The 27,638-nt window shown below is 43.3% G+C and overlaps 1 protein-coding gene and 1 long non-coding RNA gene across 2 annotated transcripts; one reads left to right on the top strand and one right to left on the bottom strand.

The window, feature by feature from the left end:
- Window positions 1-1,536: 1,536 nt before the first annotated feature.
- malrd1 (MAM and LDL receptor class A domain containing 1) lies at window positions 1,537-27,490 on the top strand. Its single transcript, XM_086020993.1, has 33 exons — window positions 1,537-1,714; window positions 1,996-2,127; window positions 2,208-2,296; window positions 2,596-2,754; window positions 3,363-3,453; window positions 3,526-3,669; window positions 3,970-4,122; window positions 4,471-4,576; window positions 4,648-5,015; window positions 5,321-5,769; window positions 6,154-6,241; window positions 6,311-6,490; window positions 6,604-6,760; window positions 11,581-11,737; window positions 11,814-11,924; window positions 12,971-13,184; window positions 13,285-13,532; window positions 14,743-15,040; window positions 15,833-16,078; window positions 16,339-16,496; window positions 18,524-18,704; window positions 20,082-20,210; window positions 20,293-20,454; window positions 21,185-21,342; window positions 22,046-22,247; window positions 22,727-23,005; window positions 23,087-23,212; window positions 24,052-24,118; window positions 24,698-24,792; window positions 24,880-24,976; window positions 25,064-25,124; window positions 25,539-25,619; window positions 25,725-27,490. Exons 1-33 carry the CDS (start codon window positions 1,552-1,554, stop codon window positions 25,836-25,838), a joined length of 5,463 nt encoding a protein of 1,820 aa, XP_085877119.1. The 5' UTR covers window positions 1,537-1,551; the 3' UTR covers window positions 25,839-27,490.
- LOC147127332 (uncharacterized) lies at window positions 8,362-9,098 on the bottom strand. The gene is made up of 3 exons (XR_015084344.1): window positions 9,033-9,098; window positions 8,782-8,869; window positions 8,362-8,697 (listed from the first exon to the last, which is right to left on the bottom strand). It is a non-coding gene; the product is annotated as an uncharacterized LOC147127332 (long non-coding RNA).
- Window positions 27,491-27,638: the final 148 nt, after the last annotated feature.

Here is a 27,638-nt window from a genome sequence, read left to right as displayed (position 1 = left end):
TTAATTTTGAAAATACAGTTTTAATCTCATATTACACCTTGTTTTTGTTTTATCTTGGAAAAATTAACTTTAATTTCCAGTAATGCATTTTTCCTTTCCCTTTTTTTCTAATTATAAATAATAAAATGCAAATAAAATAAAATGCACAAACTAGACTTTCGCTATTTTCAGCAGCTCAAGTGAAATCTGGTGGCCTTTCTATGAGTGGTTACAGTAGTTGTATTTGTACCCTGAAATGCGCCATTTACACACTTGAGGGATTCCTCCCCATCGCAAATATGGATTTACATTATTATGGCTGAGGGCCATTGTCCTGCTCACACATAATTAACAGCGACTTCTTAGTCAAATTTGCAATTTGTTTCTTGGCGTGCTGTGCAGGTGTCACTTCTCGCCTTGTTGTTCTCACATCAAAAATGCCGTGCCGTTTAATTTGCACCTTTACAAGGAAATAACTCTGTGCTGGAACACATTGTACAATAAGATGAATGTTACCATGCTTCATATTGTGCAATGCCTTATGCCTATTGTTATTTAAATGTTTTTCATTGTTATGTGTTATTTTTATCGCTGTTTGTATAATGGATTTAAAAATAGCCATGTGATCAACAAAAATGTTGCAGTGCTAATATTCTTACCTCAAGTATTTGATTATCTTACTAAGTAAGTGATTAATTGTTTTTACACTTCCCAATTCAACCAATATTTTACAGAAAAATATCCCAATTTAATCTTTAATCATGCATTAAAGCAAGTTAGCCTAGCTGTTAGTATTAATATTACAGTATGCCATTTTGTAGGTGTACGAACAAATACATTAAGTATTAAGATGTTAAAGTCAAATGTATTGTCATTGATTGGTTAGTTTCTCATACTACACTCTGACAGTTGGTTAAGTAATATACTCCAATTTAATTTACTGTTGGCCTTTAAATTCAATTCAAACGCGCCGCCAGAAACGCTCCCAACGCAGTTTGTGTGAATGTAGCATAAGAAATAAAATGTATTTAAAAAGTGCTGCTGTTCTTTAAAGCTGGTCACTGTCTTAGCTTGCCCATTAGCATAGCAATTTGAAAAATCTGACCAGGTTAAGAAAAAGATTCAAGTTTAACGTTGTACTGTAGACACCCAGGCCCACCCAGATTGACCGACTGCCCACCCATGGGATTCATAAAAGAATATGTACTTTAATAAAACTGTTTTTGTAGATGTACACACAATAATAGATTTAACTACAGCCAGTTTTGGGGGGTCTATACTCAAGTGTATGGACATTAATATTCAATTTATTTAATTGGATTGGTCTGTTTTCCTTTTTTTTTTGTAAAAAAGCAACACTCTGAACAGAAGGTTCAGAAAAATCTGTTATGCTCCATTAAAGCTAGCCATTTAGCCTTTATCTCACTTGGCATTGGTTCAATACGGAGACTCTGATCAGCCAAGCAAGCATAATGAGTAAGCGCCATAAAAGCCATTTATGGCTGTTTATGACTTTCTGGAGCACACAGTCACACAGAGTTTCTCCAGTAAAAAGTCATGTAGGCATCCGTGATGTGGGAATTTCAGCGAATGCTGTTGGTGGCCTCGTCTTTGGCGTTCTTTACTGATGCTTGTTTGAATTTGCACTTGACCTGCGCAAATGGAGCACATGTACCCCAGGATTGTGTATGCGACTTCACAGACGATTGTGGCGACGGTGGCGATGAGCGACACTGTAAGTCAATACATCACACACTAATGTATGCATTTGTATTGTAGTGACATTTGTCATGGGACAAAACACCACAAAAGACTCATTTTGGAATCAATGTTACTAAGTTTGTAGATATGAGTTGGCTTTTACAGAAAAGTAACCATAATTGGTAACTTACGTCAAAATGGATGCCACACGCCTCAATAAAATGGCAACGGCAAAGAAAGGTCTAAAAGTCAAGGTCTAAAAGACATGAAACACACCAGTACTAATAGTAAAATGTTTTTTTTCCTCTTCTGCAGGTTCCAACTATAACAGATGTGACTTTGACAAAAGCTTCTGTGACCTGATCCAACCATCTCAAGCATTTTCTCAATGGAACAGAACGACCGCGGTTGCGCCCATCCATCGCGACCACAACGGCAAGCAATCAGGTTTGAGACCTTCTTTTATAGACTCGAAATAAACTGAATGTGTTTTATTCACTCACATTTCCATGTGTTGAATACTTCAGCATACTTCCTGTCCCTTGTGCCTCAAAGAGGAAATGCTACCACTGCGCAGCTAATAAGTCCTCTGTTTGGGCCCGCTGACAACTGCAAGGTAACAAGTATAATTTTCATAACGCACAGTGTGGGAAAAAGTGAGCACCCATTAACACAATTAAAGCACTTACACAAATTAGCTGAATTGTGACATCACAATAAGCCTCTTGTTACCCAATGAAAATAGGTAATTGTTTGATTTGATCAAACTTTATTGATAGATTTTATTGTATACTATAGTTATGTCGCAACAATAATTCCACGAGTGCCCATTGTAAACTAAAAACTCTGTATGTCAGTGACCCGATTAATCTGTGCATGTAAATTTTGATCACTGATCACATCTGTCCTTTTTAGATTTGCTTCTACCATTACATCTCAGCCCAACATGGAGCTCTTCAGGTTCTGATGGAGAGCGGTCCACTGGATCACAGAACTGTGCTTTGGAAGCAGTCCACTCCAGCGGAAGTGTGGCAGCGGGATGTCGTACGGTTTTCCAGCAACAACACATTTCAGGTGTGTGCGAGTTTCACGTTATTCTTATGCATTGTATTATTGTTGTTGTTGTTATTAAAAATGTAATGTTTTGCTCGGGTTTTGTATAACATTGTCGGGGGCTTATTTTTTTAATTTTGGTTGCTTTTGTCCTATAATTATCTAAGACACTCTTGCATTGGCCAATAAAGCAAAGCTCAGTTTTAAATGAAGTAAAATGTTGTTTTTTTTTTGTTTTTTTTTAATCATTGAGAAATAACTAAGATAAGGTTTTTGAAGAAAAAAATATGAAGAAAAATACAGTTCAGATGATGAGCAAAAAAAGCTATAATTTTCAATCCAAGCTACTTCCAGTCCCTCCTCCCCCACGACGACACACAGCATATACGACAGGTAGTAAAGATTCAAAGTCACAGATAAAGCCGCTCCGTGGACTTTGTCACTGTGTGCATGACGTCACCCGAACAATTCTCAAGGGATTGAAGCAAAAACAAAATCCGCCTTTTAAATTTGTCAAATGGAAACTAATTAATTTAACTTATGTTACATCTTTGAATTAATATATCATAAATATATTGATATAAATATATTGAATTGAAAAACAAAAATTGCGTGTGTGTATCCACCAGGTGGTAATTCAAGGGACTCTAACAGCAGACAGTGATACATCAGAGGTGCTGGCCATCGATGATGTTTCCTTTAGTCCCCACTGTATACCAGGTACTGACATTTTTCTTATTTTTATTAGTCACAGGTAAAAAACAAATTAAACCTGTTTTTTTTTTTTTAAAGGTTTGGTTCCTAGCGTGTCCCCACCTACCAGCGCTTGCCCCCCTTCGTGGTTCGCTTGTGGAGGCGGTGGGCCGTGCATAGAGGGGGTCAAAGTGTGCGACTTCACCCGACAGTGCCCCCGGGGCGACGACGAAAGCAACTGCCGTAAGCGCTTTGGTTGTTGGGACAATAATATCAAACTGTCAAAGCGTTATTGAAAGATTTGTTGGAATGCTCAACTTGTAGCTTTTTCTGCATAGTCCAAATGAACGTTTCCGTGAAAAATACATTTAAAAAAAAACAAGAAAAAAAACCCCAACCCTTTAAATAAATGGAAAAAAAAGAAAAAAAGTTGATTAATAACACATTATGTATCATTCCTGGTTTTTGATAAATGTCAGATCAGAAAGTCATTATTGTTACCTTTACTCTTTGTAATATCCTGTAAAATATGTCTTTGTCCAGCTTCGGAGTGCGACTTTGAGGGCGGGTCGTGCGGATGGTACGAACACACCCTTGGCGACGGTTTCGACTGGGTCAGGGGCTCGTCCGCGGATGTACCGCCGGAGTATTACGGTCGGCCACCGCCTCCGGACCACTCCAGTAACAGCACGGAGGGTACGAGGCATATCCCTGAATACTAAATGGTCCACCATCTGTTGTTTGTCTCTTGCCGTGCACTCTGTTTTGCGATTAGAAAACCGAGTGAAAGTGTGTGTTTTGGTCCCATGCGCTTGCTGAGTAGCAAGCTTGCAGATATGACACATTTCCTGAGGGGAACGTCTGGTTTCATATCATGAAAAATAATGTGTACAGGTATGTTATACGGTTTTGTTCAGATTCCATGCAACACAGATGTGAAGTTCTCAGTAACAGTGAAAGGTCGAGTAACAGAGCCTTGAGGAACATGAATGATAAATGATATTCCGGCGTCTCTTTGAAAGATGAATTGTCGCTCCATTACAGGTCACTTTATGTTCATACTGAAGAACAGTAGCAGTCTTTATCCGAGGGCGGTTCTGAGAGGTCCGTGGTTCCAGCAGTCGGCCTCCGGGTGCACCATGACCTTCTGGTGAGGCAAACCAGTAGCTTCCTTCTCCTTTGCCAAATTGCCAGATTTCGTCCCCTTTCTCCGCCGTCCAGGCATTACAACTCGGGAATATCAGTGGGGGCCGCCGACATGTACCTCCGCATCCGAGGCATCCAAAACAACACGATCATATGGAGGACTTTCTACGACCAGGGAAGCCGCTGGAACCGGGTCAGCGTGCAGCTGGGTCGCATCACGCGGCCCTTCCAGATCGCCCTGGCTAAAATCAGTCTGGGCGTGTTTGATGGCATCTCCGCGCTGGACGACGTGTCCTTCCACAACTGCTCCATGCCGCCCGCCGCCGCCGAGTGCCCACCGCTCACGCACTTCCACTGCACGCGCACCAGGGCATGCGTGGAGCGGCTGCTTCTGTGCGACCTGCTGGACGACTGCGGGGATGGTTCAGATGAAGAACGCTGCTGTGAGTGGGATTTTTCATCCTAAAATGTCCCTTTATTGGTAGGTATCGTGAGAAGACCGGCGACTAGCCTGACACAGGAAATCATTCATTTTGGGGTCATTTTGGCCATTTCCAGATGTCCATTACTAAATTACTACCCCTAGAGATTTGCTACTTTCTACTCCTCATCCATTCATCTTATCCCCACCTGTCCATCCATCATCTATTCAGAATGTAATCTTTATTCAATACATCTGAGTAGGTAATAATGGAATCCCACAATTGCCATTATTTAGTTACATTTTGGGTCCTGCACTTTGTCACAGCCCCCGAGCTGCAGTGCAACTTTGAGCATGACCTGTGCAGCTGGAAACAGGAGCAAAACGGGGCCGGCGACGTTTTCGACTGGACCCGAACCCGAGGCCCCACCCCGTCCTTCAACACGGGACCATGGAAGGACCACACGCTGGGCACCAGCTACGGCCACTACCTCTACATCGAGTCGTCCGTCCCCCAGGAGTTCAAGGACACGGCGGTGCTGCTGAGCCCGGCCTTCCAGCCCACCCACCGGCGCGGCGAGGACCCCTTCGACTCCCGACACCCCTGTGTGTTCCGCTTCCACTACCACATGTTTGGCTCGCACGTGTTCTGCCTCGCCATCTATCTCAGGACCACGTCGACGGGCCGCGGCCAATTGCTGTGGGTGGGATATGGGGACCAAGGGAACATTTGGCACAGGAAGACTCTTTACCTAACCAGCGCTCGACCTTTCCAGGTATTATTACTCTTGTGAATTTTGCCGTTTGACTCCTTGTTAGAGTTGTACAAAAAGTCTGGGTTCATCCTGAAGTTTCACCCAAAAGACGGCCTTTTTTTTTTTAAAATTAATTGACACCACAGCCAATCCATACCACACTGATATGTTTGGATTTGGATGGGATGATACTTTTCCACTTTTTAAAAAAAAATATGTCTAAAAAATCCTTATACTGTATGCAAAAGTCCTTTTTTAAAAGGGCCAAATTCAAATTTTCACACCTTCTTAAATATTAAGGATGGACCCTAGTTTGAGTACGCTTTTGCTTTCACATGTTTTCTTCCACATTGTTGCCCAGATCTTAAAAAAAAAAAGAAAAATGTTTTATGTCCCTGTGGCTAGATTGTAATTGAAGGTACGGTCGGAGATGATTTCAACGGGGACATCGCCATTGATGACCTCTCCTTCCTCGGCTGCGTCCCACATGAAGGTACGCCTTGTGAGGTCAGCATGTGTGTTCCGATTGAGCATTAAAGATGTGTGTCATTTGCCCACGAAGGTGAGCTCCCCAAGGCAAACACCACAGACCCCACCGGGACCACGCCGACCCCCTCGGTTCAGCCCCACCGTTGTCCCCAAGGGGAGTTTGCATGCGGTTCGGTTGGCGAGTGCGTCACCCGCGACAAAGTGTGCGACTTCAGGCAGGACTGCTCGGATGGCTCAGATGAAATCGACTGTGGTAAAAATGAGCAAAAACGACACATTTTAGAAATAGAAAAATGTGTCTGCCTGTTCATTGACTTATCCATACCCTAACCCTAAATATCATTCCCTTGCTTTTTTTTCATGCAGTGGCTGTGCAGTGTGATTTTGAAGGTGGTAAAACATGCGGTTGGGAGACGATTGTCCCGCCCCCCGTCTCTATGCACGCATTCCGCTGGTCACCTGACCAAGGGGAGAGCATTCATGCCGGAGAGCAGTATCATCGTCCTGTCACCGACCAAACGCTGTGAGTAACAGCAAAAATATTTAAAGCCAGTACTCCTAAGTATTTAAGTAGAGTACAGTCGTTTTGAACTTTTAAGTACAATATGTCATATCATTTAGAAATTTTTGTTTTTAAACATTTATTCAGCAAAATTAAATTCTGCTTGTTTCCCAAAATATTTCCTCTTTTGTCAAAAGCTACTTGGACTTTTAATGTCCAACTTAGATCTTCTCTCAGTAAAAATACTTCAAGATGAAGAAAGTACTCACCACGCTCAATCAAGTCTGCCGTCAGTGCCCTTAGTGGAGCTCGGATGGACTCTGTGTTGGTGTTGCTCCTCCGCCAACGTTTATATTGCATCCCAGCCGTATCGTGATCATTAAACAATGTGACCCAAAACTTAGGCACACCTTAGTTGAGGCAAGGCCTTAAATGTTCAACTGCCAATTATTTGTGTTTTGATGACAAGTAATTCTTAGTGCAGGGCCAAGAGTGGAATTTTACCATTCTGCAATTTGCCAGACTGTCTAATTGATTAATTAAGTGACTAACATCATACTAAATTTAGCAACGTGAGAAGCTGCCACCATCTCTGTAGAATGTTCTAAAAAAAACATAAAAAAATGTTTTCAAATCTTTAAATGGCCTCGTCCTCGGGTATCTCTGTGAGCTCCTCCACTCCTAAGGACCTCAGGTCTGCAGACCAGGCGCTGCTCCATGTGCCGAGGACTAAGCGGTGCCTCAGAGGGGATGGAGCCTTTTCTGTTGCAGGCCCTTCCCTTTGGAATGACCATCCATTGAATGTGAGGCAAGCTCCCTCTCTGTCCATTTTTAAAACCCATTTGAAGACACATTTCTATTCTTTGGCTTTTGATCCGACGTGAGACTGACAGTTTTCTGCTGTTTTCCGGTGTCTATTGTACATCGTATTTTTGGTATTTTGTGTTTTAGTTGATTGCTTTCACTTGTTCTATTATTTGCCATTTTAATGTTGTAAAGTGCAGCTGTTATGAAATGCAGTTGTATTGTATATTGTACAAACATGACTTCAAGTGGAAATCAACCCAAACATATTTTTTCAAGAATATGTTCCCAACAGGCCCACTAGTTGAAACACGGCATTCTGATTAATATTGTGTTTGTGGAATATGAGTTAAGCAGCAAAATGCAACCGTTTTGAGCCACCTCAGGGGGCGTCCATTTGACTTCTGTCACTTCTGTCGACTGAAAATGACATCACAACTACTCAGGGCTCAGTTAACGACCAATCCCGGCCCAGCTTCAGAAAACGGGTCAGCCGGAATCAGAGCTGGAGGTGGCGTAAATGAAGGTATTGAGGTTTTTCCTTGGACTAACCAGGTCGGATTGGTTTCGAAATGATCTCATCCGAAGCCACAGCCAAGGTTAGATCTTTTGGAGACTTACAAAGACCAGTCTTTGGTGGTTTGGACGAGAATGCTGGATGAGGGTGAAGCTACCAGGCAAGAGAGCTCAAGGAAGACCCAAGGGAGGATGACAGATGGAGAGAGGAGCATGCAGATGATAGGCGTAGATGGAAAGGGATGACACGTTGTGGCCAAGCCTTGAGAAAAAGCCTTGAGAAAAAGTCACAGTTTTCAAACTACATTATTATTTCCTTTTATTATAAGTACAGTACAGTTGTTTTCAACTTTTAGTACAATATGTCTGCACTGAATTATTTAGAAATGTTTGTTTTTAAACATTTATTCAGCAAAATATAATCACCAACCTTTGTATAATCAGGTGTAGTTTAGTAATAAGTATTACAATTTCATCATGACTGACTGTGGAGGGTGTATCGACTGTGGAGGGTGTATCGACTGAGCTGGGTGAATCGACTGAGCTGGGTGTATCGACTGTGACGGTTGTAGTCTCTGGGGCCTGGAGGAGTCGTCTCCCACTGCCGCTGTATTGTTGACCTCCCTCAGCAAGGGTTCCTTAATCAGTGGAGGAGTTTGATGAGATGCAGGTACATGTTGACATAAAGCTCCAGATAGTAATATTTGCTTCAGATTACTGACCAAAAAGTAGAAATACACAAACAACAGTTTTGATCATCATGATGATGCCTCTCCGTCCTCTGATGTAATTTAGCGAATGTGGTACTTACTGTAAAAATGATAAGAAGAGAAAAATGAACAACATTGTCAAGTGAAATTCCGCTTGTTTCCCAAAATATTTCCTCTTTTGTCAAAATTGACTTGGACTTTTAAATATGTCCAATTTAGATCTTCTCTCAGTAAAAATACTTCAAGATGAAGAAAGTACTCACCACGCTCAATCAAGTCTGCCGTCAGTGCCCTTAGTGGAGCTCGGATGGATGCTGTGTTGGTCTTCCACCAACGTTTATATTGCATCCCAGCCGTGTCGTGATCATCATTAAAGAATGTGACTCTAACTCGGGCCCAACCCTCGTTGAGGCGACGCCTTAAATGTTTAACTGCCAATTCTTTGTGTTTTGAAGACAAGTAATTCTTAGTTTGGGATAAAGAGGGGAATTTACCATTGTGCAATTTGTCAGTCTGTGTAATTGATCAATGAAGTGACTAACATAATACTAAATGTAGCATCGTGAGAAGTGGCCACCATCTTTGTAGAATGTTCTAAAAAAAAAAAAAACATGGAATGACTCCTCAAATGCCTCTAAAATCCTCCAGAGCAAATAAATTCATGAAAAACAATTGACGGTTGAAGTACATTACCTATTCAACTGCACACACTGGTCTTCTCACCGATAATCTTCCATTTGTGCTTGTTAACACGAGTTTTTAGGATAATCATTGGCATTTGAAAAATCACATTCATCAATCCCGGTCTATCAAATGACTACGCAGATAAGTTGAGCGTGGATATCAGCAAATCGGAAGTGTGGGTAATACATCATTACGAAGGAAAATCGGGGCAACAATCTGGATATGCAAAATAGATGCGTGCATGTTATACTTGAGAAATGACAGTACGCATATGGGAATGGCCAGTAGAGTCAGTCTGAAGTGGTTGGAGGCGTAACAGGTGCGTTAGTGTAGAAAGGTACAAGCGTATTTAACATTAACAAAACATAATCAAACCTAGGACCAAACAAAGTGCGGACCGAGTGTACTCTGTCTCATAGCCAAGGCAGGAAGAGAAATGGAGCTGAGAAAAGTAGGGAATCAGTATGCTCGGAAGACGGAGCACATAACCCCAATTCTGAATTTCCTTCACTGGCTCCCAGTGCATTTTAGGGTTCATTTTAAGGTGCTTCTATTTGTTTACAAATCTTTAAACGGCCTCGCCCTGGGGTATCTCTCCGAGCTCCTCCCCTCCTACGTACCTTCCCGGAGCCTCAGGTCTGCGGACCAGGCCGTGCCTCAGAGGGGATCGAGCCTTTTCTGTTGCTGGTCCTTCGCTTTGGAATGACCTTCCATTGAATATTAGGCAAGCCCCCTCTCTGTCCATTTTTAAAACCCGTTTGAAGACACCTTTCTATTCTTTGGCTTTTGAGCCGATGTGAGACTGACGGTTTTGTGCTGTTTTCCGGTGTCTATTCTATATCGTATTTTTTGCATTTTGTGTTTTAGTTTATTGCTTTCGAATGTTATATTATTGCTATTTTGTTGTTGTAATGTAAAGCGCTTTGTTACAGCTTCAGCTGTTATGAAATGCGCTGTATAAATAAAGTTGTATTGTATATTGTATAAACATGACTTAAATCAGCGGATCCCAAAAAAGACTCTGTGAAAAAAAAACCCTGAGGACAGAGTGAAAGTGGACTTTATTGTGTAAGCTTGAAGTGAGTTCTAAAGTCAGGATAATTACAGGTGCTTTTCCCCATTGTCTTGTAACTTTTGGTTTTCAGGTGTGTTTATTTTTATTCATGCACACTCCATCGTGTCAGGTCGGTTCTTGGTTGACGACATTCCATGACTAAAAGACCCTGGGAATAAAACCTGGGCACAGCATGAAAGTGAATTTAATAATCTACAGGGTGGTTCTAAAATGAAGCCAATTGCAGATGTTATTGTCTTTTCCAGCTTCTGTCTTTTATTTGTATTCATGCCTACTTCCTCGTATCTCAGTCAAGTGGCATCTTGGTTGACTTCATTCCATTTAAGAAGAAAAAGTCTTTGTCATTGTGCATTGCACAACAAAACAGTCTGTGAGTCGGGTGGCGGCGATCTCTGGAAATACTGCTGGCCTTCATCCAGCGGCAGCTAGCAAACACACAGTCCAGGTCTGGCTGAGGACTTCCCACAATCCTCTGGGCTCTTTTAAACATCCGGGGCAAGTCCTTTCTGTCTTGGGCCATGCAGCTGATTTATCAGACGGTCATGACAGAGGATGCTTTCCATGGTGCTCCTCTATAACTTTGCCACCAGTCTGAAGCAACCTTCCAACCAACCTTCCTGAACCTCCTCAAATTCTTTGCTGGGCCTTTTTAACTAGGTGTGAGCCTGCGATGTGGATTCCTAGCAACTTGTTGTCGTCCACGCGCTCTGCTACCTTCCAATGTATGAATGTGTGCTATCCTTCTTGTTGTTCCGTCATCCACGATGAAATCTTTTGTCTCGCCGGTGTTCAGGACCAGGTTGTTGTCTGCCAAGCACCGAGCCAGGTGGTGAATCTCCTTTCTGTAGTGGGACTTTTTATTCTCTGATATGAGACCCACAACAGCGGCGTCATCGTCAAAATTGACAAACCACGCGTCTCAATTAACTGAGTGATGATTCACAAATTCGTCTGTTCTCTCAAGGCATATATGAAGATTCTACCATCGTGTTTATTTCCTGGCTCTTTTGTTGGTAAAATTGTGAAGTTTGTGGCACCACTTCTGTTCGCAGGGGCAGCCCTCAGGGTTGGTACATGTGCGCCGACAGCTCCAACGGTGGCTATGGCCACGCCACCGACCTGCAGACGCCCCTTATTGCATCCACAGGGCCACATTGCACCCTGGTCTTCTGGTACCACATGGGCGGATTCACTGTGGGCTCTCTGCAAGTGAGTCCAAAATCCCTGGGAAAAGTCGTAATTGCTCCTGTCAGCATCTACACTTCTCACTGATCTCTTTTTGCAGCTTTTGCTGAGGCGTGGAAACATCACTCATGAAGTTTGGTCTCAGACTGGTAACCAAGGCAACAAGTGGAGACGAGGTGAAGTGTTCTTGGGGCTGTCGAATGACTTTCAGGTTTGGAAATGCTTTTACCCTAACATGGTGTTACAATTGATTCATGAAAAACTTGCCCTCCACTACAATGGAGTTAATTGCATCTATAAATTACTGCCAGTGAGGAGTTTCTTGGTTTACAGCAAGTCATTAAAACTTTCCGGAAACGCAATTATTTTTGTTGCTCCGCTCATCTGTCTTGTTAAATTTGGTTGCAATGGGACAAAAGCTTCAGGGGTAGCTAATCTTTGAAGGTGATTGAAGCGTCCAAAATTAGCCTAAAATGCCGAGTTCAAACCAAAATGGCAGACTTCCTGTGCCTTTTCAGGCATGGGTTCAGGAGACTTTTCTGTTTTTTGACTCATGATAGACACAGCTACCAAATTACTAAGTGAAACTGGCTTTGGGGGCTGAATTTTTTTTTACTCCAAAATTGTATTTCTTTGCCTAAAAATCACAGTGACAGAGAAATGGGCCCGATAAGTACGTCCGATTCTGAATATGTTTGCCCAAATAGCATGTTAGCCTTGTATGCTGTTTCCCAATCAAATTACTTGTTTCCCACACACCGACACGGCTCATTAGCTGATGGCCTTGATCAATCCCGAATTGATCGAGTCCTAGTCCGCCCCAAATAGGTTTAAGTCGTGATCGTGGCACTAATGAGTTCTCCGTTGGCATCTGCCAGCTGAGGTCAGTCCAGCATCAACAGACTTTGCGTGTGTCAGCCAAAGGTTTGATTTGTCTCTTGGAGCTCCATCGTCGACAGTCATTAACCTTTGCGTCAGCAGTCGTGTCCACGCGGATGCTACCGGTCGCCAAGTTGATGAGTCGCCCGTTTTTTTTTTTCTTTCTATAGAGTTGGAGAGAGTCCTATTGGCCTTTTCAAATCAGCCTCATAAACAGTGAGCTTGTCGTTCTTAAATTTGAGTGCCCAATGGGTGTCGTCAATCATTACAGTCTGTCTGCTTATTTCTATTCTGCAAAGTGGCGCTTATCATGAATCCTACAAAAGGTTAGGAAAGCCTGCTTGTGAAACCGACGTCGGCTTTGTCGTTGCCTGTCAGGTGGTGTTCCGGGCCAAGCGCGGGATCAGCTACATGGGCGACGTGGTGATCGACGACGTCGGCTTCATGGACTGCGCACCTCCGCTGCCCTCGCAAGTGCCGTGCACCCGCGAGCAGTACGCCTGCGCCAACGGCCGCTGCATCCCCCGGGACAACCTATGCGACTTCATCAACCACTGCGGGGACGGCTCGGATGAGGAACCTTACATTTGCAGTGAGTGGGTATCTAAAGACAGATTTAGGTCCACCGCACACCAAACGATGTGGCTGATTTTTTTGATTTTCTTTTACTCTCTCACATCTGTGTTTTTCAGAGGAGTTTAGCGGCCGCTGCGATTTTGAGTTTGACTTGTGCTCCTGGCGCCAGAGCTCGGAGGACGATTTTGATTGGCAGATCAAAGCCGGCAGCACCCCCACCCTCGGCACGGGCCCGTCCACAGACCACACCCTGAGGGACCCCTCTGGGCACTACCTCTACCTGGAGAGCTCTTTCCCTCAGGCGGCTGGAAATGCCGCCCGCATTTCAGGGCCTTTGCTGAGCCACAGGAGCTCCCAGTGCAAGGTCAGGCAGATTTTAAAACAAATTGGATTATTCCAAGTTGTTTTCTTTATTTCTATTGCGCATTGCACACTGACCTGCAGAAATTTGTAAAGTTGTTGTGGTGAGTGCTTAAAAGACTGCACGTCAAAAGTTTTAACATCAAGTAGCTAGATAAACTGTCCGTCATATTAATTCATTGTTCATTTGCCTTTATTGTAGTGTAAGCCTAACCTATAGGACCAAAAAAATATGTACAGTATAACAAATCGGTTATTGCTTATTGTAATGAGATGAAATTATTGCTTGTTTGTTAAAAATACATGGGAAGAGGACCTTGAAAACGAATCACATAATAACATAGTAATCGCAATATTGAAGGAAAGAAACTGACGAGATTATTTTTCAAAATTGTTCTAGCCCTATTGAAAACAAAGAAAATAGATACTGTGTGATAAAAAGAAAGAAAAAAAAAAAAGAAAACGCACACATACGCACACACTAGTCAGTGTTAGTTGCCTGCTGTGTCATCTCAGCTGTCAGCCTGTTGGTAGGAGTGATCGACCGCCCCGTTCGTCTGCCCTCTTCCGCCCTCGACCTGTCAGTCAATCCATCAATCACGCCAGTGGCTAATTTAGTAGGAGGGGGCGGCCAACAAGTCAGTCTGCCGAGGCTGACAGAGGCTGCTGTAATTGCGCTTCCATGGAGAGAAACAATCTTCCTGTGAGATAAGAAGTATATTCATCTTAATCCTTAACACTTTTCTTAAAATGCCCTCTTGCTTGTTGCTTACAGCACCAAAATGGCTCTAAAAATCTGATGTACTATCCTTTTTATCCCGCCAAAAACAAAAACAACTGAATTGACCTCACTAAATCCTGATTTCACACATGAATTACTGAGCACATTTGAACTCTGTTGCTAACCAAAACAGCAGCACTTACTTTGGTGCAACTCTTTGCTGACTTGTGAAAGAAGGGTATTAAATATGAGTGTTTTTTAACGCCACTTAAGATTGACATAAAATGTAGTGTACTGCTAATTTTCTACAGCTAAAGCCTCCCACCTCTCCAAATACATGCCTCCCCTGCTGCAGTTGAAAAAATAAATAAATGAACGCAGCTAAGTAAATAAAGTAAGTTGCTTGGCCACTATTTACAGGAATAGCACCTCAAACAAAGCAAAAAAATGAACACCTCCCCACTCATTTGGATAATTATGACGTTTTCCTTAGATGCGCTTCCTCTTCCACATGTCCGGAGACGGCATCGGAACACTGGGCGTGTTCCGGAAGAGCCAAGGGGGTCTTCACCTCCTCCTCAACCTGACGGGCGACCAGGGCAACTACTGGCAGGCCAGGGAGATCCCGCTGAGCCACCACGAGGACTTCAGAGTCACATTGGAAGGACGGGTGGGCCGAAATCCCAAGGGGGACATTTGCCTGGACGACATCACCTTTTCGCCAGAGTGCCTGCTCGCTTCCTCAGCCGCGATAGAGGACGAGGCCACTCCTCCTCCCCCTCCCCCTGAAGGTACACTTTGCAGAGGTCATTTAAAAAAAAAAAAAAACATACCAGTGCGAATAATTCAGTGGTCGAAACGATATCCATTTAGAATGTTTTTTGTTTTGATGTCTCTCTATCGCCACAAATGTCCTTTGTCCTTGTTGTAATTCACAGACCTCCCTCTGCAGGTAATCTCTTTTTCATAAACGTTGATAAGCTGTTAAAAGGGAACAACTTGGATGCAATACAATACAATACAACTTTATGGATCGCATTTCACAACAGCTGCAGCTGTAACAAAGCACTTTACTTATAAAATAAAATATCAATAATACAACAACAAAAACAGTGGCAGCAGTGATTTATGGTATATCATCCCTTCCTATTTGCCATTTTATTAACATCACACTGGCCACAGCAGAACCAGTTAGGTCAAACTGCTTATTTCTGAACCTCACCCCCATCACCATCAGTAGTCTAAACGCATATATTACATTTCAGTTCCAACAACTAAAAAGATCTTTAATTGACCATCAGAGCTGTCAACAGAATAAGACTTGCTCTTGCTGCCCCCTTCTGGCCTGTTGCTTTGTGAATGTTTTCATCTCGTTATGGATGTTTTGTCTTATTGTTGGGACGCTAATGTACATTTTAGCTTAACTCATTCACTGCCAAGGACACATTTATTTATCTTTTCCCAGTCCAGGTAGGGTAAAAGAGGGTCTGAAAATGTCCGGCAGTGAATAAGTTTATAATAGGCTACTTTTAGTTAATATATTGTTATTGATATGTATTTTTATATGTGTGTGTTCTTTTCAGACCGCTGTCCTGCGGGTTCCCTGCCTTGCGCAAACGGCCGTTGCTTCTCCCCCGGCCAGAGCTGCGACTTCCTAGACGACTGCGGCGACGGCTCGGACGAGGAGCGCTGCGGGACGTCGTGCTCCTTCGAGGACGGCCTGTGTGGCTGGAAAAACTCTCTGGCGGACAATTTCGACTGGTTGCTGGGAAGCGGCTCGGTCCAGAGCATACGACCGCCGTATGACCACACGTTGATGGATGAAACCGGTTTGTTGTCCTTGCCAGATCGTTTTTTTTCTGTTGTTTTAGCTTCATATCGTAGCCCTTTTTTTCTTCCACTTCCTGTATGTGCTATTATTTCCTTTCTTCCTTCTGTCTTTTTGATCTACTTCCTGTGTGCTGCTAGTTCCGTTTTACTTCTTCCTTACCTTTCCCCTTCCATCCTCCCTCCCTCTGTTCTTTTATGGCATGACTATGTGACAGTTGTGCAAAAACACACCTAACAATGGATTCTTCTTCTGCCTCAGGTCATTTCCTGTATCTGGAAGCCACACCAGTGGGACTGAAAGGCGACAAGGCTCACATCAGTAGTTCGCTGTGGAAGGAGACCAGCTCCATCTGCAAGCTCTCCTTCTGGTACTACATTTCCCACAAGGCCTCAGGAACTCTCCGCCTGCTCGTCAAGGTAAGCGTGTAAGATCAGAAAAAGTGTCGAGGTTGAAAGGTTTTTAAATTAACGCAACATGGGAATCCGATTATTTTTCAGCTTCCTGTGTGCTAATATGACCTTCTTTACTTCCTTTGAAGGACCCTCAAATGCTCGTTTCAAACCAAAATGGCATTTTTGTCCTTGTGCGGTCAGATTTATTCATACCACACTCATATTAGATCTCATTAGATTGTCTGAGAGTATTTTACATGCATTAACAATAAAGGCTTGTGAGCCATTGGCACTTAATGGATGTTTGCTACATGCACGGCAGCTTGTTTTTGTGCATACATGTGTCCTAGTACGTTACGTTTGAGCACAGATGTGACGACCAGAACAATGTTCACATGTTTTTCATTTCATTTTTCATCATATGATTGCACATCTAAAGGGAAATGTGGAGACAGCTGCACTGAATAGAGGAGCAGCTTGCGGTTGATCGTGACAATATTTGAGCACAGTAGTTATGCTGTAAATGTAAAGCCGCTTCCTTTCAGACGTACTTCTGTGGCGGGCGTACAGTATTCCGGCCAAGAGGAAGCCATCCTTCTTTAATGTAAAATTCTGTATGCGTGCCGTGTCCTTGTTAGAGCGAGAGATAGGAGTGTTGCCACATCAGTGTCTGAGGAAAGGTAAAATGAAAGGTATGATACTGAAATCTGTTTTGTTGTTCTTGTGTAAAAGCCTATTATAATGCTGATCCTTTCTGGCCCTTGACCTCATCAAGTCCTCCAATCAGGACTCATTTAATTCAGAATTACCGGTAATTTCCTTCCATTACTCTATAGTTGTATTCTATCTTTTCTTTTTGCTTTCCTTTTCCTTCCTCCCTTCATCCGTCCATCTTCTTGTTCAACTTCCTGTTTGCTAGTTTTACCCTCATTTCCTTCGTTCTCTTTTTTTACCTGTTTTGTAATCCTCCTTCCTTCCACCTTTTTGACTTCTGCTGTCCTAATATGACCTTCTTTACTTCCTACTTCCTAACTCAATTCCTCCCTCCTTCCCTTTCTTCCTTCCATGTGTATGTTGGACTTCTTGTGGACTTACATTTCTTCCTTTATGAACTTCTTTCCGTCTTTCCACCTTTGTGTTTGGATTTTGTTTACCTCCTTCTTCCCTTTCTTTTTTCTCACTCCCTTCCTCTCTCCTTCCCTCTGTCCCTTCTTTCCTTCCATCGTTTTGTTCAACTTCTGTGCTTCTTTACTTCCTTCTTTCCTTTCTTTTTGCACATTTTGCTTTTCAGTTTTACTTCCTTTGTCAGCCCACTTCCTTTGTTACTTCCTTGACTTCCTTTATGCAGATATCACCTCCTTTGCGTCCTTCTTTATTCCTTCCTTACATGTTTCTGTTGGACCTCCTGTGCACATTTTCCTTTTTAAGTTGAGCTACTGAGTGAAGTCTCTTCGTTTTTCCTTCCTACCTTTATTCTCTTGCCTTCAACCCACTGCATTTCACCATATTTTATTTGTGAATAATTCTTTTTTATTTCTATTGATTTCTTTATGCCTTATTTTATCACCTTTGTTCTTTCTGTCAGTCATTCCTTGTTTATTCGGTATGACCGTTTTTTTCCTGCATTAATGCAGCGTGATTACGGTACGCTACTTTACTGCGCATCCTCGTAATAATTCTCTCCTCTGAACTCCGACATGACACTGGGAAGACACTAGACGCATGACGCATGGCTGGGTGTGATGGCGGCTCCCTCAAAGCCCCACTCCGGGTCGCATTGCTCGTTTGAACGCTGCATTAGTCACCATGTGGTGCCTGGCTGCTGCCATGGGAAAAGACTCGCCGAGGAATTACATACTTGGCGTGTCTTTTAATGTATTCCATATGCGGCGCGAGAGAGGCAACAATAACTCAAGACACAGCCTGAAAAGCGGCGGGAAGCTTTGAATGACAAATTGTCTTAATGAGAACCTTCGTCGGATAAAGCCGGCTCACTAATGTGCCTTCTTGACCTGTGCAATGTGTCTTTCCTGATGATCTTCTCCACGCAGACGGAGAACGGCATGTGGGAGGCGTGGAACAAAACGGGCCATCAGGGGAACGGGTGGAAGCAGGCCGAGGTGCCGTTGAGAAGGCTGAGGAACTTCCGGGTGATATTCGAGGGCGTGCGTTGGCGCGATGTGAGCGGGGGCGCCGCCTTGGACGACCTGGAATTCAAAGACTGCGCCCCGAGTGAGTGACGACGAATGGCGTGAATGATGACATTGCGTTTGCTGTTATCCTGGCAAGCGATACGAGTGGTGTAATTTCACACTGTGATTCGTTAATGGGACTTGACGTTAAGGGATAAGCAATGTTTTTGATGTTGATGTTTGATGCTGCACGAGGCCGGAACACGGGGCAAATTTCACTTTCTTCCGTCTTCCTTTCCTTCCATCTTTTTGTTCTATTTCCTGTGTGCTAATATTTGCTTCTTCCTTTCCCTTTTTCCTTTCTTTGCTCTTTGCGTCCCACTTTTCTTCTTGAGCGACTAACTGTGTGTTACTATTACCTTTGTTACTTCTTTTTTCCTTGCTTTGCTCCTTCCCACCTTTCCTCTTTTTCGACATCCTTCCTTTCTCAAGCAATCACTTCCTCTCCTTCCTACCTCGCTGCTTCGTTCTTTTCCTTATTTACTCCTTTCATCTTCCATCTGTCCCTTTCCTTAAACCTTTTTTCACACTCCGTGTTACCTATAACTTTCTTACAATTACTTTCTTTTACGTCCTTCTTTTCTTTATTTACTCTTTCCTTCTTTCCTTCGTCCGTTCCTTCCTTCGTTCGTTCCTTCCTTCCTTCCTTCCTTCCTTCCTTCATCTATTGGTTCCATTTCTTAGTGGGGTTAATGTTACTTTGTAAACTTCTTTATTTCCTGTTTATACCTTCCTTCCTTCCTTCCGTCCTTCCTCTTGTCACTCTTTTCATCTTCTTATTCAACTTGCCATGTGCTGCTATTACCCTCATTACTTCCTTCACTCCCTTATTTGCTCCTTCATTCCGCCGTAAACCCCTCCCTCCTCAGCATACACATATGCTGCCTGTTACAGTGCTGTCTTCCTCCCCATCTTAAATGAGGTGCAGCAAGCGGAAAGATGCTCCGAGCTCTCTTGACAGGATTTTGTCGGCTTTTGTCCACCGCTTGCATCCTTCCGTGCGGAACGCAGGAAGGCTTTGTTTTAATAATGACGAACAGATGTGTGCGTGCGTGCATGTGTGTGTGTGTTCATTTGTTGAGGGGTATATGGGTGCTCAAAAGCGGGTCATATATGCATGGTGGGTATATGGATACTCAACCATGTTTTCTATTGTTTTGTATTTTCTGTCAGTATGAAATTAGTCAAAAACCAGAACAAACAAAAAACTGCAGTGGACATTCTTGTAAAACACTGTACAAATAAAATTTTATTCAGCGTGTAGTTGCAGCATTATTTTCTCAAATAGAGTCCATCCCTCTCATAGACAACGTGCTATACAGTAATCTGTAACTTTTTAAAATGCATTTAGATTTATCGTTTTAAATGTTCTAAAATACTCAAATCGTAACATTTACCACCATGCACTTCTTCCCAGGTCCCGCTGAGCCAATGAGCTGCCCTGCAATCACTGATTTTGTGTGTGACAGCGGCCACTGTGTCGAGTCCCACTTGGTGTGCGACGGCAAGCCTGATTGCGGTGACCAATCGGACGAGTCGGACTGTGGTGAGTGGACGCGAAGAAAGTTTCATTCAGCTCTCTGTTAATTTTCGAGTGAATCCATTTTGACTTTTACACAAACTTTTAGACGTCGTGGTGGCCATGCCGGGAGCGTGTAATTTTGACGTGGACGACGGCCAATGGGAGGAGAGATGCCAGTTCGCCCAGGACACCGATGACGACTTTGATTGGAGGATCAATCACTGCAGCGAAACAGCGGGAGCTGGACCGACATCTGACCACAGTCCAGGTTGGCGGACCCTCTAGAGGGGCTCTAATTTCAGTACTGAACCAACTGTGCTATAAATACTGTATAATATTTCAATTCTCAGCTACTGCCAATGTGCAAGCTGATTAAATACTTACAATTCATACCCCTGTGGACTGCCGTTGTGTGCGGCCTCTGATTGGACAGCTGAATTTATTGACTGAATGTGTCATTGACTGATGACGTCACAGGGCAGCGGATCGATAACGTTTTCAACATGAGAGAGGTCACACATACGTGACCAACCGCACTCACTGACTGAGAGACAAGCATCCATATAAAGCAATCAGCCTCAAGTCTTATATGTAATCTAAATTGAAGGAATTCAGTGTGTTTAAAATATCCAAAAGGTCTTCCAACCAAAGAATCCACTGCTACATCATGGACCATTAATTATTGTACCTAGCTAGCTAGCTACCTACTTGCGTTTTAGCTTTTAGCTAGCTACCGACCTACCTAGTTAGAAGTTAATGAGGTTGTTAGGTCTCTCAATAAAGAAGGTATAATTCGATAGGTAGGTAGGTTTGTAGGTAGATCGATTAGCTACCGGTACCTACCTACCCTACCTACCTTAATAACTTCTTTAATTAATCGACCAACCTACCTACAGTACCTACAAATTGTTCAGACTGTTCTCCAGCTCTGTCCTTCTCCCCAACTTTCAACTAAATGATAATTGTACAATGTGCCATGCTGCATTTCTCTCACAAAGGTGGCGGCGGGAATTTCCTCTACATCCACTCAGCCGCTCAGCGAGAGGGTGACGTTGCCAGGGTGACCACCATTAGTGCCTTTCCAGCCAGCGTGGGCCTGTGTCACCTGCGTTTCTGGTTCTACATGCACGGCTCAGACAGGATGGGAACACTGAAGGTGGCTGCGATTCCATAAATAATGCCATTTTGCTGTCATTTTGAAGCAGAAGACTCCACTTTTAGCAATCGAATCGTACCCGCAGGGAAGAATGAAAGACAGTGGCAGGAAATAATTGATCAAAGCATCCTCATTTTCATCTATTCGTGTCTTTTTTCGGGTGTCTTTGGGACTGAGTTAAAATAATGAACCAAAAAATCCTGCTTTGATTGACACAACAAGATATGTGCAGTGTTCAACCGTCATATCGCTGTTCACCTTTTTGCGGACCCGTCAAATGGTGGATTATTTTGTGGAACATATCTACTTGTCTGCCATGGAAATCTGCTCTATATTGTGGAAATCTGTGATTCATAGCAGTCATGTTTTATGCGTTTGTACAGTAATAGTACTCTAATGTCCTTGTATGTGAGCAAGGAGAGCCAAACAATCAAACACCCAACGAGCTGCTGTAGGCCATAACTCATGTCCAGATGTCCACACATAGATGAAACTGCCAAGTTGAGCCAACCCGACTCCTGCTCCTGACATCACCCATAATTAGTCATTTAAACGTCATTAACAAGTTTATTTCCTTACATTTACATTTTTATAAGTGCATTTTTCTTGATCAAAATCAAGAAAGTATTGCAACCATATATTTGAAAACATACGGTTGTAGTTTTGGCTCTAAAGATTGCATCAATTCTTTCTGCGTTTGTAGGTGTTCACAGTCGGACCGAGCGGCACCCCGCTGCTGATGTGGGCCTTGGCCGGAAACCAAGCCGAGGGGTGGACGTACGCCAACGTCATCCTGTCCAACTCGGCGCCTTTTCGAGTGAGCTTCCAGGCGGAGGTGGGCGGAGACATGTGGACCGATGTGGCCCTGGACGACATCACGTACACGGCAGAGTGCGTGGGCGGAGGTGAAGGCTTTTCCTCTTGACTTGCTGTATTCAGAAACTACATCGACCTACTGCGCTCATTAAATTATTTAACTAACCTGTCTACTTGTGTATCTCAAAGACTTTCTTAATTTATCTACACCCTAACTCTGTTTATTTCACTAATATTTCTCATTTACTTCCTTAACAAATGGACTGACCAAATTAACTAGATAACCTACCTACCTAGCTACCTACTTATCTCATTAACATTCTCAATTCTTAACATTAACATTTCCTAGCTAGCTAGCTTTCTACCTTCCTTTCCTTCTCCCTAACTATCTTACTACCTACCTACCTTTCTCATTAACCGTAATTAATCTACAAAGCTACCAACCTGCCAACCTTTCCTTTCATCGACCTACCTACCTATTCATTAACTTCCTTACGTAAGCTAGCTAGCTACCTTCCTTTCCATCTATCTACCTACCTAACCCAGCCTCCCACCCATCCGTCCGCAGAACCGGTGACTCCACAGCCTCTCACCTGCAGTTCGGACCACTTCCAGTGTGTCTACACCTTCCAGTGCATCCCCAGGAGCTGGCAGTGCGACGATGAGTTCGACTGCTTCGACCAGTCGGACGAAGAGCGTTGTCCCACGGCCATACCGGGCACCCTCCCTCCACAGGGCGGCTGCCCCGCCGGCCACTACCGGTGTTCCAATGACGTCTGCCTCCCGGCCATACTGCGCTGCGACGGTGTCCCCGACTGTCCTGATGGCGAGGACGAGCACGGCTGCCGTACGCGTCACAAATGAAAATGAATCATATTTGTGATACAAACAGTCTTGGAATTGCGCTGCCTTTTTTTTGTCCCTCCAGCCTTGCTGCAGTGCGAGCTGGGAGAACTACTGTGTGACACTTTAGCCGCTTGTGTTCCTCTTGAGAAGCGCTGCGACCGCTTTGCAGACTGTCTGCCTTTCCTCGCAGATGAGTCCAGTTGTGACGGTAATGTCCCAAACACCTTTGACAGATGGAGACATCAACCTAAAGGAGACATCTATCCATTATTTTTGTTATCCAGTAATACCCTGCATATTCACTTTTCACATTCAGTGTTACCTTACCCCATTTATGAGTTTCAAATTGAGGATGTGTCTTGAAGTAGCTTCATCCGTACTTTAGTTTTTCTGTTGACATGTAAGAGAAGCTGTGCCAAACGGACCCTCACACTTTGGGTGCTTGTTAGTGAGCATATCTTCAGAATCTGGCAGATTTCTTTTTCCCCTTTTCTGGTCTCTACCTGCGGCACTGACATTTGACATTGATGCTTAAAATCGGTTCATCTCCGTAGAGCAAACCTCCAATTAACTGTGTCACTATGTGCCAATTTGACCTTAAAATAACTACATTTGAATGATTGTGATGACTGCACCAGCATTTCTGTTGTTGCCAAGGCACTTAGCCATGACACTCTCGGGTTGTGTTTAGTCCATTTCGCAAGTCTAAGGGGCGCCCTGGAGTTTGAATTAAACAAAAGAAAAAGAAGAATGTTCCTTACTGCTACTTTAAATGTGATGCAAGAGACCTGTTATTCATAGTGATGTTTGCAAAATCAGAGAAATGAATCGCCAACTTTTTAATATACATGCAAATGCAATGCTGTTTCCGTGGCAACGGCAAATGCATACTTGCCTCTCATTATTACGGAGAGGGTTACGGGGGAAAAAAGTCATTTTAGAGAGACGGGCTTGGTACGGTAATAACAAACATGTGAATTATTAATATTACCAGATTGTCACTCTCACTTTTGTATTATGTATTTATTTTTACTTTTTATTATGCAGATTGCCCTCCCATGTACTGCCTGGGTCGAGGGCCGTGCCACGTGGAGAAGCATGGGCCTGTTTGCATGTAATATATATACACGCACACACGCCACGCACGCACACATTCAACAACTCAACTTTATCTCGCACGGTGAGACGCCAGACATAAAAATTCCATCTGTCTCGCTCCGTGAAACATGTTGGAACCTGTAAATTCCACTCTTTCTTCCTCTGCCAACTTGAGCGGCTTCTCACTTTTATATATCCCAACGGTGCCGCTACGAAATTGTTGATAGATCCTGCTGGTCAATATTTGAACACGACGCACCCACCTGGTTGTGTCGCTCTAACTTTTCAGTTAAAATTCAGAAAGACAGTGATTCTATATGGCTGCATTCAGCTTGGGATGCCTTTATCATAGTTCCCAATATACAGCAAATTAGACACACGTTCAATTTGTAATTTGAGCCACTGTAAGAACTGTATCACAAATTCGGCCTTCACCCCCTTCAATATTGTGACAGAATTAGCGCATTAGAGAGGGTGCCAAAAAGGCATGAGAAGTTCTCAAATTAACATTACAGGTCCACGTCAGTTGTTAGCATGGTAGATGGTAGCATCGTAACAATGTCCATTATGTCCGGGTCGTTACATTGCACCGCAGATGTTATCCAGGCTGGACCGGCAACCGTTGCCATGTGAGGGCGAAGCCGTCACTCTCCACTCCGACGCCACATGGGCTGGAGGACACGCAGCTGGGTGACGTTTCAACATTTCCCACCTCCACATACATTACGGTCCAATTAGTAACTAACAAATCCACTTGTGACTGACCATCTCTCTCAGACGCGGTATACGCCGGCATTGGCATCGGGCTGCTGCTGCTGGTGGCCGGCGTGGCCGTCTGCATCCTGGCTCTGTGCAGTAAGCGATGCCGTGCGACGTGAGTTGTGTCACCGATAATGACGGCCGTATTTTCTTTTACTCTGCTGATAATGATGATGAGCTCATTTTTATGCCTCCGCCGCAGGAAGCGCAGCCGGACGGACTACGGGATGATGGATCGCCTCGCCTTAGACTGGAAGGCAGAGGTAACGTCTGATCCATCATTAGACAATTCTTTGGGGGCATCCTTAGTGTCCACAGTCTTACAAATTGTAATACAGTAATCCCTGGCTATTCGTTATCCCAGCTAATGGTTACAATGGGCTGTATAATTTATACTGTAAACATAACACAAAAAATATGACTCCCAAAACACTTTAATATTTTAAATTCATCTTACAACATTAACATTAAAATTAATGCCTTATAGATTTGAGTTATCAAAAAAAAATGTGCATGTATTGACACGTGCGGAAAAGATGCTAACAACCTAGGCCTAATTTATTTTTCATGGGCTGTTACATTCAATTTAATTTGAAACATTTGGTTTTACCTCTCCCCATCAAGTTATCATCAACACTTAAGTCCTTTTTTTCCTTTTTTTTCATGCATGATTTCAGTTTCGCCGCCGCATGACCAGCCGCAGCAACAACGGCGGCGGTCTCTCCATCAGCGTGTACCCTTGGAGGAGGGAGACGGAGGTGACTCCGATTTTTTTTTTTTTTTCTCTTTTCTTCTTTTTTTGTAGCCCTTCTCTCTAAGTAGCAGATGTCAAATGGACGTGCCTCGTCTTCTTCACTCGACAGAGCTCGTCCTGGAGCGACGCCAGGCTGTCCTTTGCCAACCCGCTTTACAATCATCATCATCATCATCATCATCATCATCTGAAACCCGATGAATGTCGGAGCTCCCAGGCGTAAGCTAAAACAAGATAGACTGTGCATATGGACCCTTGCTGTGAATCAGTATGCAAACATACTTAGATTTTTTTTCCTCAGGTAAAGTGAACGGATACTGTGCATGCAGTGACAATCAAAATTGGAAATATTAACATAGATGGGTAGAATTCCGCAGTTTATTTTTCTTGGTCATTTGTTGCGATTCAGAATTCTCAGTGCTTACCCGTAACTGCTCAAAGGCCTATGAAAAAATGTTGCATGTGCGCTAATCATTTTAACTGATGACTTCTTGAGGCTGGAGGAATGGCAACAGAAGATAGTTAGGTAAACAAAATTGCTCAGGTTTTTTTTCCTGGTCAATAGTTGCTAGGCAGAATTTGCAGAGCTCATTCAACCGGCCAGTGAAAGCATTGCGATGCTACACTGTTAATCCAATTAATTTCCTGTTTATTTTCTAATTGTCATATTGTTATAACAATGTAGCATTGCATATGCTTTGCGCGAGCAAATTGGCCATTAATTGTAATTTTATGATAAACGTATTTAATATGTAATTTGACGTATAAAAATTAACATATGTCACTTTGTTTTGATCCTGATCTGATTCTGGTTCTCTCAAAGTGAAACTAGTGCAACTGGACAAGATAGCTTAAATGCATGGTGGGTTGGCAACAGGTAGGAAAAAATTCCCAACGCCCCAAAAAAAGACAAACTCAGCTCAGTTCTCGTGACATCAACCCAGTGACACTCGAACTGACGGCCTTTGCTCAAAACAATAGCACTTTATGCACCTTTATGCCAAGTTTGCACACTCGCGGGCAGAGATTACGAAGCCGTCATTGTTTTTGGTTTGTTTTTGTGTGTCTCTGGTAGCTTCGGCTTTCATGCCGCTGAATGGCACGTAGCGCCAGCACAAGCTCTTTGTGGAAGTTGTTTTTGTGTTGTCGGTGGGATCAGCTCACCCTAATGGGGGAGGCTTTATCCCCCCTGTTCAACCAATTAGAACCAGTTGGGAAGTGTTCACCTTCCCCAGCTGTCAAGTGAAAGAGTTACTTTGCAAGATATCGCTACAGCAACCTGCTTTATTTAGTTGGACACTAGATGGTTTTTTTTGTTCATTTGGAAAAGATGTTTTACCATTGTTGGGAAATATGTAATTTATATTTTCCCCCACCCCCCCATCCCAGCAACTACTAAACACGGTATTCTGATTAATATTGCGTTTGTGGAATATGAATTAAGCAGCAAAATCCAACTGTTTTTAACCATCTCAGGGCGAGGCCATTGTGTGTCTTGCTGTCGACTGAAAATGACATCACAAGTGCCTCAGGGCTGAGGGAACAACCAATCACGACTCACCAGTTTTCTGGGCTTGGACGTGACATTTGCAAGCTGCGCCCTCACGCACCGTGATGTCATTTTTTTAGTTGAGAGCTAGTGGCAAATTGGCCGCCTCTTGAGATGGATGAAAATATGTGGCTTTTGCTGCTTAATTCATATTTCTGAAACGTACTATTAATAGTAATACAGTGTTTAGACTAGTGGAGCCATATAGAACAAGCATGTTATTTTGAAGAAATTTCTTTACTTCACTTCCCCTTTAACAGTCACATAGAAATTGCATGTAAGCGGGACCTGGATGCTATAAAAATATAAATGACTATTTCACTTCAGTGTCATTCCTGCTAGCTTGAATCTAAATACAGCGAGCGGACGACCTTGTACAAGTGGTCGCTTGCGGCTAAATGAGCTCAAGTGCACTTTGGGCTCTGATTGCCTCAATAGACGAAGATGAATTGACCATGATTGGACGAGATGGGA

This window comes from Filicampus tigris, chromosome 21 (genome assembly GCF_054856515.1).
Source record: "Filicampus tigris isolate MCC_2025a chromosome 21, RoL_Ftig_1.0, whole genome shotgun sequence".
Lineage (NCBI taxonomy): Eukaryota > Metazoa > Chordata > Actinopteri > Syngnathiformes > Syngnathidae > Filicampus > Filicampus tigris.
The sequence above is the reverse complement of the archived record's forward strand: the minus strand, read 5'-3'. Positions and strand labels throughout refer to the sequence as shown.

What these genes read in the sequence shown, in the direction of transcription:
- malrd1 (XM_086020993.1), top strand. Translation starts at nt 1,552, where the DNA reads ATGTGGGAATTTCAGCGAATGCTGTTGGTGGCCTCGTCTTTGGCGTTC. An exon ending in CCTGTCACCGACCAAACGCT is followed by an intron (nt 6,761 to 11,580) that starts GTGAGTAACAGC and finishes TTCTGTTCGCAG; the next exon opens with GGGCAGCCCTCAGGGTTGGT. An exon ending in AGATGAGTCCAGTTGTGACG is followed by an intron (nt 23,213 to 24,051) that starts GTAATGTCCCAA and finishes TTTATTATGCAG; the next exon opens with ATTGCCCTCCCATGTACTGC.